This window comes from Neomonachus schauinslandi, chromosome 3 (assembly GCF_002201575.2).
Source record: "Neomonachus schauinslandi chromosome 3, ASM220157v2, whole genome shotgun sequence".
NCBI lineage: Eukaryota > Metazoa > Chordata > Mammalia > Carnivora > Phocidae > Neomonachus > Neomonachus schauinslandi.
In genome coordinates this window covers 87,303,869-87,314,606 of record NC_058405.1, presented here as the reverse complement: position 1 = coordinate 87,314,606, position 10,738 = coordinate 87,303,869, and the positions used below count along the sequence as shown (strand labels likewise).

General features: G+C 37.6%; 1 protein-coding gene across 2 annotated transcripts in view; it reads left to right on the top strand.

The window, feature by feature from the left end:
- Positions 1–10,738, top strand: part of CNTNAP5 (contactin associated protein family member 5) — an 820,459-nt gene that overhangs the window by 716,591 nt on the left and 93,130 nt on the right. For both annotated transcript variants that reach the window (XM_021695826.1, XM_044913255.1), the window contains exon 18: positions 3,112–3,351. In XM_021695826.1, the coding sequence (XP_021551501.1) occupies positions 3,112–3,351 (240 nt within the window). The remainder of the gene's footprint in view (positions 1–3,111; positions 3,352–10,738) is intronic.

Sequence of the window (10,738 nt, the reverse complement as noted above, 5' to 3'; positions counted from 1 at the left end):
GGGGGGGGAGGAGGAGGAGGAGGAGGAGGAGGAGATGGAATCTGGAAGAGCACATCCAAAGCACTTTTTTGGGGAGAAAGGACTGTTGAGCAAGAAGGGGGAAGGAAGATTGTGGCTGCATCTCTGTAGAGTATTCAATGTTCAGAGAAGGTTCACACCTGCAACAAAGCTCTACACATAGCAGGTAACATCAGAAAATGGAGAGCACCAACAACCTGACTGTGTGAGTGTGTAGGCAAGGAACATCTCTCTGGAAATATTCTATTCTTAGTCTACCTATTACTTCTCCATAAAGAAAAAAGGAGCCTGACCTCTAGATTTTATCCTTTGTAAAGAATGTAAAGCAGTCAGGTGAAAACTGAAATTTAGTTCATTGTGCAATTTGTTCATAATTCTTTGTGTCACGTGTTTTGTCAGCATCTCAGAGTGAAGTGATCCTCTTGTTTTGGATCATTCTCTCCATAATCTGTATGTCTCAAACCTCAAGGAGTGCATTTCTGCCAGGGAAACCACCCCAGCCACTTTCATCTCCATTTATAAACTTGTTGACTAAGTCACACGTGAGAAAATGTGCAATAGATCTTGCATTCTCAACCTCTGCTAGAAGAAAAATGCCACTAACAAGATATATGAAGAGTTATTCAAATCTACCACAGGGAGTGACTGCAAAATAAGGGGGAAAAAAAAAAAAACAAGACAAAACATTTGACTACATAAATCCTCCCTTCTTTATTCCGCACGATCTCTGGAAAGGAAATAATGAGCCTTCCTTTATGATCTGCTTGTATTTATAATTGATTTATCTTGTGGTTAAAAGATTTACTCACTAAAATTGAGACAGACAGGAGAATGCAATTTGGGTTTGACCTCCTGGCCTTTTTGAATATCACTTATCAGACCTGAAAATACAGTAGAGTTTCAGCATTATTTCAGAATAAAAGATGTTTTGGAGTGTTATGTCTGTCTGTGGATGCAGCCAGTGGCTGCCATCCCCATATTTATGTGTCTGTAGACCTGGTGTGATTCAGGGAAGTCGCAATACTCCCTCAACCCCACTCTATACTCCCATCAAACCCATTTCCAATTATTTCCTTGTCCACCCTGCGAGGCTGACTGATGCCAGGAATGTTTAGGTTACCTAACTTATTTCTTTAACTTACTGCTTTGTTTCTTGTCTAAAGTCTATATTCCTGGTCTGAGATGACACATTTGGAATTCTCATCTGTGTCCACCTTGGTGGGGATATATTTTTATCTGGTCATTTGCTAGACCAAGATTTAATAGAGCTGTAGGGCTAGAAATGAATGAGGTTCAGAAAGGAGAGTTGATAGATACAGAAAATAAGTGACAAGTCTGTCCTGCCCCTGTTGTTTTTGTCTCTGTTAATATACTTTGTAGATCTTGAACACCTGAGGGTGCCCTCCATTTATTCATGTGTGTGGACTTGAGCCCGCACTGTTGAATCTGGAGTAGAACTTGTGTCTTTAAAGGCAGGCTGGACCCATGTCTTCTCTGGGATTTCCCATAATTTTGAGCACCAAACAAATACCCGCTGATGGGATTTAGCTTAATTTCTTGGCTTTTGTCTCTCAGTGTACATTTTTCTGACATCAGAGGTTTAGGCTAGTAGAGTCCTGGATTTCCAATGGTAACAAAACCCTCTGTCACTTTGAATCTACACCATTCTTGAATAATTTGTAACAAGCATTATCAATCTCTCTGAAAACTTCAGGATGTCCCTGCAGCAGAAAGTTGGGTTAGAATCCTGTTCTTTAATCCAAAAGGACAAATTTGCCTTCCAAATAACAATTTGGAGGTAAGTGCTAGGATCTCTCTCTCTCTCTCTCTCTCTCTATATATATATATATATATACACATATATATATACATATGTAATGTACATATATAAACAACCTACTTGTCTGAGTCATGTTAAGGGCTCAGGAGAGGGCATAGCAAAGAATAATGATTGAGTATGTACTGTATTCCATGATCTTCACTAAGCTTTACTGTAAATACACTAAACAAACTTATTCTTAATTTACAGATCATGTAGCAAAGGCTGAGGTGATCAGTGGTCAACATGGCTAATCAGCTAATGACATGGAGTATGACTCCATGTCTGTCTGTCCTAAAGCCTGCCCACCTTCCAGTGCTTGCATTGCACTGCATGAGCAATGCAAACTTGTTGCAGTTTTCTAAATTGATGTGCCTAACAGCTTGCTTCTAATTCCATCAGAAGGGACAATCCTGCTTGAGTATTCTACTTCAGACAAAAGTCTGCTATAGACTATGTCATGACACATTTTATTTCATTTGCAAGAAACATAGTAATCTGTAGTTTCTGTCTTAAACATCAAAAACTATAGGATTCCATGTGAAATATAATCTTTTCTTTCTCCCTCCCTCCCTCCCTCCCTTCCTTCCTTCCTTCCTTCTTAAAGATTTATTTATTTATTTGAGAGAGAGAGCAGAGGGAGGGGCAGAGGAAGAGAATTCTTTTTTTTTTTTTTTGAAGATTTTATTTATTTGACAGAGAGAGACACAGTGAGAGAGGGAACACAAGCAGGGGGAGTGGCAGGCAGAGGGAGAAGCAGGCTTCCCGCGGAGCAGGGAGCCCGATGTGGGGCTCGATCCCAGGACCCTGGGATCATGACCTGAGCCGAAGGCAGACGCTTAACGACTGAGCCACCCAGGTGCCCCGAGGAAGAGAATTCTTAAGCAGACTCCTTGCTAAGCATGGAACCAGACATGGGGCTCAATCCCAGGATGCTGAGATCATGACCTGAGCGGAAACCAAGAGTCGGACACTCAACCAACTGAGACACCTAGACGCCCATTGTTTTTTTGTTTTTGTTTTGTTTTGTTTTTTTGTTGTTTGTTGTTGTTGTTGTTTTGGAGTTAGGGGTGAGGAGGTTCCCAGCCTGGAAAGACATGCATTTTGCACATGCTGTTTGAATTCCTAATTCTCATTGGAAACTGTAATGGAAAAGCTCAACACAGCATGACAACAGAATAGTGCTTAACAGTTACCAGTGTCAATATTAAACCTAAAAGAATTGAACTGTATGATATCTTACTTTTTTTTTCTTTTTCTTTTTCACTGCTTAGGGGGAACATCATCAAGACAGAAAGGCTTTCTAGGATGCATACGCTCCCTACACTTGAATGGGCAGAAATTTGACCTGGAAGAGAGGGCAAAGGTCACATCTGGAGTCCGGCCTGGATGCCCAGGTCATTGCAGCACTTATGGTAGCATCTGCCACAATGGGGGCAAGTGTGTGGAGAAGTACAGTGGGTACTTCTGTGATTGCACCAATTCACCATATGAAGGACCCTTTTGCAAAAAAGGTACAGTAGATGCCTCTGTTTTATCCCCATGCTGTATTGCAGTACCTATAAGCCATGATCAAGTCATGCCCTTAGACACTCCTTAAGTGATCTTTTACCTTCTTCAATTTTGCTCTGTTTAAAAACTCTGTGTGGCCCCTCAACATAATTACATACAGCCATTTTCACTGTGTGTGGACACTGGCACTGAGACCGAACAGGATGGATAGTAACAGTGCAACATGCTCTCCTTGGCTGAGGCCAGCTGAACACTGGGAGAGGTGGACTTTCATCTCTGTCGTATCAGCCTGATCTCGAGGGACGCACTAATCTTTCCAGTCCCAGTTCCTTAACCCATGCATGTAATGGCAGCATTATAGATTGTACCCCGGAAGAGTCTTAGTGATGCTTGAGTCATTTTCAAGTATTTTTACAACAGGGAATTTATAGGTAAGTCAGTAGAAACAATACCATGCATCTAGTAAAATCTCCCTATTATGCAGGTGATGTGAGTGGAGTCTGAAGCTTTAAAAGCCCTGCCTGGAGATTCACATTTGGCTCATCAAGGGGCTGGGAATGGAACACAGGGATCAAAATCCCTGTCTCAGGGTCTTTCTATATCCTCTCCTGTCTTATGAATTCATTGCATTGATAAAACTAACCATGATGGATGTATACCTTGAACAAGGAGTGATGGTCATGGTGTAAATTCTCTAGAAAAATTCAAAATAACTCTACAAACTATAAAATCACATTATTCAATATAAACACTTAGTATTTTTTCAAATACAAGGGCAAAAGATTAGGTCTCCTATCTATCTTTGCAGGATTTTAAAGTTTATTTTATTGATGGGAAAAAAAAATGTTTGTTGAGCAAATAATGTAAACAATATTTCAAGAGCAGCATTTAAACTATTAAAATAAAATGTTTTAATTACTTTGAAATACGATTTACATTTAAACAGTGATGGCAATTATGCATAATTCTTGTCAATTCATTAAAACGCATTTCCCAAACACCTCTACCAAACAATGCTTTATTTAGTCCAATTTATTGTTGGAACTTAAAAACAATAGACAAAAGAAGAACACCCAGTGTTCTCATTGAAGGACTCTGTAATTTGAGCTCTTCATAATTTACACTGGCCTTCTCCACAGTTAGATTGAATTACTTGCTTATTATTGTTGAGAATCATTATACTCCTTGGGAGAAAATGAATGGTACAAATTTTAGGGCCAACAGTGTGTTGGGCCCTGCATGGAGTTTGACATAAAGTGGCCCCATCCCAGTAGGTGTTGACCATGGGCTAAGACAAGCCAAGTGCCACTGGATTTTCACACTGGGGCAGGTATCTGAATAACTGCCCCTAAAAAAAATTAAATGCCACCCTTAGTCTGGTCCCACATGGCCAGAAGAAGCAAATACAAAATCAACACCATCAGGCCTTCTCACAAAGTTAAACTAGCATTGTTCTATAGGATCTATACCCAAGTCCTGTGTTTGGAATTAAAAAAAAAAAAAGAAGAAGAAGAAGAAGAAGAAGAAGAAGAAGAAGAAGAAGAACAGTGTGATTCTACATTTCTCCAGGGACATTGCTCAAACATCTCATAGATCATATTGTTCTAAATTTAGCTTAATTTTTAATTGGCTTTGTGGTTTTTTTTTTTTTCCTGAAACAACTCTGATTAATTATCTTCTGTCCATATCACCATATCTTTTGGCAGCATATGTTGAAATAGCCTCTGTGCTCTCTCCCCACTTTTTACTTCAATCTATAAGCAAAATAGACAAATATGTGCTTAGCCTTTTCAGCCTGCTTCATATTTCACAGTTCCAAACTTTCTCCTCTTTCTCATAAATCTAAGGAAATGATTCCCTTTATATGCAGTAGCTGCAAAGTATGTAGGATGAATCTTTTAACCAAGCCTTCTAGCCATGCCAGTTACCTGGGGGAACTGGAATGGAAATGAGAGTCACTAGCTAGGAGATGATCCTAAACAAGGGTGCTCACGATTGGGTTAGTCTTCCATGTTAACTTCCCAGGGCATATGTATTTTACGGGGTGTAAATACTAGAAATATATGGGGTGGAATTACCAATGCCTGGGCCAGAACTATAATCCATTGACCTACTCTCTGTTTCTGATTACAGTACAGAGTAATAATAATCATGCAATTAAATAGTAATTATTGACCACAACATACATTTCTCTTGGCCAACCTAGTGGGGAAGATATTAACGTATTGAGAACATTGAAGTTCACAGAGGTCGAATGACTTCCTAATAAATGTCAGGGCTGGAGACCCATTCAGCATCTTTTTGGTTTCTTTTTTCTCTTTAACACCCTAATTTCATTCAGTATAGGAATATGGTAATAGGATTCATTTTTTTTAATGTTTTGCGTGTCTCTTTTTCTTCCCTAAAATCCCCCCTTTTAAATTGTATAATGCCATGATTTTTAGCAATTCACAAAAGTTGCACAACCATCACTATTATCTAATTTCAGCATATTTTCATCACCCTAGAAAGGAATCTTATACATATTAGTAGCTACCCCTCCTTCACCTCTCCCCTCTGTGCCTGGAAAAAACTGATTTATTTTCTGTCATTATGGATTTACCTATTGTGGATATTTCATATAAATGGAATCATACACTATGTGGCCTTTTAATGTGTAGTTTCTTTCACTTAGCATAATGTTTCCAAGGTTCATCCATGCTGTAGCACTTAACATTTCAGTATTTTGTTCCTTTTTTATTTCCAAAGAGTACTTTATTCCATTATGTGGATGCAACACATTTTGTTTATGCATTCATCAGTTGATGGACATTGGGATGTTTCCATTTCTTTGGCTATTATAAATAATGCTGCTATTAACATTCAGGTACATATTGTATGGCTTTATCTTTTTCTGTTCTCCTGGGTATATACCTAGAAGTGGGATTACTTGGGTTATATGGTAATTAACTTTTTGAGGACACTGGCAAACTGTTTTCAAAGTGGCTGCTCCATTTTACATTCTTACCAGCAAAGTGTAAGGATTCCAATTTCTCCACATCCTCACCAACACTTGTTATTATCCATCCTTTTGATAAAAGACATCTTATTGTGACTGTGTGAAATAGTATCTCATTGTGGTTTTGACTTGCATTTCACTAATGACTAATAACATTGGATATCTTTTCATGTTCTTAGACAAAATGTTTAGTGTTTGCCCATTTTTGATTGAGTTATTTTTTTCTTTTTATTGTATAGTTGTAGGAAATCTTTGCATATTTTTAATTCAATTCTCACGTTAGATATATGCTTTGCAAGTATTTTCTCCCTTTTCATTTTCTTGATAGTATCTTGTGAAGCACAAAAGTTTTAATTCTTATAACATCTGGTTCTTACTGTTTTCTTTTTGTTGCTTGTGCTTTTGGTATTATGTCTAACAAATCATTGCCTCACTGAAGGTCACAAAGGCTTATGGACATGGTTTCTTCTAAAAATTTTATAGTTTTGCTTTTACATTTAGTCTTTGATGCAGTTTGAGTTCATTTTTGTAGATGGTGTGATATAGGGGTTCAGCCTCATTCTTTTGCCTGCAGATATCCAGCTATTCTAACACCATTTATTAATGTGTACTTGCAGATATCCAGCTATTCTAACACCATTTATTAATGTGTACTTGTCTTTAGCCCACCTGCACCCCCACCATTATATGAAGAATCTGTATATGGCTGTCATAGTGGTATCATTTGTTATTTTTTTCTAATTAAAAAGTTAGACAATGTATTTGGAATTCTATTTGGAAATATATTTGGGAACCTAGAAAAAAATCTAATTACTCAAATAGACATATTAAAAAGGAAATCTGATTTGCTTCTAGCTCTTTTCTTTGTACTTAATATAGCTGCAATAATTCTGTATTTCATGTCTACATTTCATATCAAATTTTCTTTATTTCATTTTATAGAGATTTCTATATAATTCATCAGTTTTAATGATTGCAATAAATTCCAACTGGTGGGATTGCCTCTGCTCACTTAACCCATTCTATCCCCAGAGCAGTTTAGCTTAGCAATAGTGGCATCATTCTGCACTTGATCTGCCTAAGTTCAGATTCTGGCTCACCTACAGTCTACAGTGTGTGATGCCACTTATGTAACTCACCTCCCAATTTCTTGGTTTTCTCACCTATAAAATTAGAAAATTCAAAAATCCATCACAGAGGGTTGTGGTGACATTTAATAAGCATTTCACAAAGCACTTGGGATAATGCCTGGCAAATAAAGTCTCACTAAGTGCTTGTTCTTATTATTGTTTTGGAATTTTATTTTATTCTTTTTTTAAATTTTTTTCAAAGATTTTATTTATTTATTTGAGAGAGAGAGATAGAGACGATAGAGGGAGCATGAGCAGGGTGAGGGTCAGAGGGAGAGGAAGAAGCAGACTCCCTCCTGAGGAGGGAGCCCAACATAGGGCTGGATCCCAGGACCTAAGCTGAAGGCAGATGCTTAACTGACTGAGCCACCCTGGCACCCCTGTTTTGGAATTTTAGATTGCCCCAACTTTTGCACATAAATAATGCTGTGATAAACACGTGGATTGATTATTTTCTTGCTAATGGAACTTCAGTGAAAAAAATAGTATGCATATGTAAGTATGCCTTACCAATTGCCAAAAACCTGTTGAAAAGTTCTTTAATACTTACCTTCCTGCCAGTGTGTATCACTTTTTTTTTTTTGCTTTTCTTTACATAAAGACCCAATTCTTAGTGATAATAGGGAGAAGAGTTTCAGAATCCTCATGCACCCATTATCTAGCTTCAAAAATGATCAACTCATGACCATTTTGATTTCATCTATATATTCACATCTTCTCCTCCTTTATTATTTTGAAGCAAACTTCAAATATCACATCATTTCATCTATAAATATTACAATATGTATTGCTAAAATATAAGAGCTTATTAAAAACACAGATCCATAAGACCATCATCATCAGAAAAATGAATAATGTCTAATATTATGAAATATCCACTCAGCATTCAAATTGCCAGTTGTTTCATATATTTTTAGTTTGATGTTCTGCTAAATTAATCACACCTTGACTGATTTCTAGGTAATCACTAGCCTACTCATTACCTTACACTTATTCTAATTCTAAATTCTATCACTATTATTTAGACCAGCTATTGTCTATTGAGTTCCTGCTATGTGTTGTGCTTCTACATAATGTCTTCCAGTCCTTCTACCTACTGCAAGATTGAATCCATCTCTACTTGTACATGAGCTGAGGTTGAGTGGGATCCTGTGAGAGTGTTAGAGAGGGGCAGAGCCAAGTGTCAGTTCCCATCTGTCAGACTCCACAGATGGCTCAGAGACACACTCTCTTCAGTGCCACATTATTTCCTAGCTGTTTCTCTTAGTTCATTCCACACTTTACTCCTGGTCAGTGTGGAGTTCCTCTTTATAAGGTCTGGTCAAGCTATTGTAGCCACAGAGACCTCCAGCTCTAGGAATCATTGTCTCTGTCACACACATCACATTCCAGACTACCTTCCATTGTGTTTTGTTTTGTTTTGTTTGATATATGTCCTTTTTTCTCAGAACATAATCAGCATAATTCTTTCCACCAAGTAGGTGCTCAATAGATAATGCTAATATTTCTTCTGTGGCCTTGGAGTAGCATGATGGTCATAGATGATCACATCCAAATTAAGATTTTTCTTCTAATGAGCCCAGTGGTTTTGTGTATTCAGACAAATCACTCAGAGAGCTTAAATATGGTCAGGGAGCTTAAACTCTTTGATTATAAAATATAAGAAACTTAGAGAATAATAGAATCCAGGTGTTTTGCTGAAGGAAGCTTTATGTTAAAATTGACAGTATCAAAATATTAAACATTAAAATAATTAAACATTAAGAATAATTAGAACTGGGACTAGGGGAGAAAGGAAGACAGAAATTTGGTAGGATATTTCTAGTTTAAAAGTGCTTTGCATTTTAATTTCCTGTCCTAAGTATTAAGAAAAAAGTGTAATATATATGCCCATATCTAATATGCTATTCATAACAGAATGCTCTGTATTACAGTTACATTTGAACACACTCACAACATCAAATAAAAGCCATTATTCTGTTAACTAGGAGATAGTAGCTCAAAATGCAGGCCAAATGTCCCTGAGGAAATTCACTCAAGGAAAGTGCTTGAATCAAGCTGATGATTAACCGGAATCCTCACTGTCACAAGTCTCTGCCGCATATCTTTGTAATCAGGAGTACTAATGTAACCCGAATGATAAATGCAGAACACATTCTCTGAACCTTTAGTCAAAATGAACTGGTATTCCCAATCTGCTAAGCAATATGCATAAATATGCAACTTTAATTTTTTGGCACTCTTACAGACTGTTATGGAATTTTCACAAAGGTAGAACAAATTTGCAATAGAATTAGGAAGGGAAAGCCAGGATTGATTATGTTCTAGGTGCCACCAACTCAATCAGGGGATTTCATGGGGAATTAGGAAAATTCTACATCATTCCAGAAAAAGAGAAATCAATCATGCCAATATGGGTTCATGTTTATTGTGCTATCTTTATAGTAGGGGGTTGCTGCCAGATCCAAGCTATGTTGTACTATGAAGGAAACTTTCCTCCATGCCCTGATACTATATTACTGTATAGAGATAAAATTGAAGGAGAACTTAGAGCAGCCTGTATTGAAAGAAAAGAATATCTCAGCATTTGGATGGATATTCAGTCAATAAACAGATACAGTCTGTGAAGGAAACTGTGACGGGTTCAGATTAAAGTCTCTTCTAATATGAAGAGCCTACAAGATCCAACTATAGTGTATCTCTTATAAGTGTTCTACACACAATATCTCACAATTAGTCACCCAGAAATACTGTGGAGGTGTTATGTTTCCCATTCACCAGATGACAAAACAGTCTCCACAGGGGTTCACTAACTTACCTGGGACCACACAGCTAGTATGGTATTGAATGAGCCTTCAGATCCAGAACAGAAGCCAAATCCTGTGCTCGTTCCAACAAACTAAAAGGATAACAGTTGGAGTGAGCACATGATACAGGGAAGGTGGGTGATTTGCACATTCCTGCTAATTGAATGTCATTGGTTTGTAGATGCTGCCTTTTTCCATGGTGGTGGCAGAACTCCATCCAATGAGTTATGCTATAGGAATTGTATCCCATAGGAAGGCTTATTTGTTCACGCCTTTGCTATCTTTGGAATTGAATACCAATTCCTAGGCACCCAAAAGAAAAGGGAGTCCGGAGGTTAGATACCTATGCCTTTTCTACTAGTTCCACAGCTTCTCTATTTTCTGTTTCCACAGATCCTAATATTTTACCCAACACCATGAGAATTACCACTGCTTCTCCCAGTGTCCTATTCTC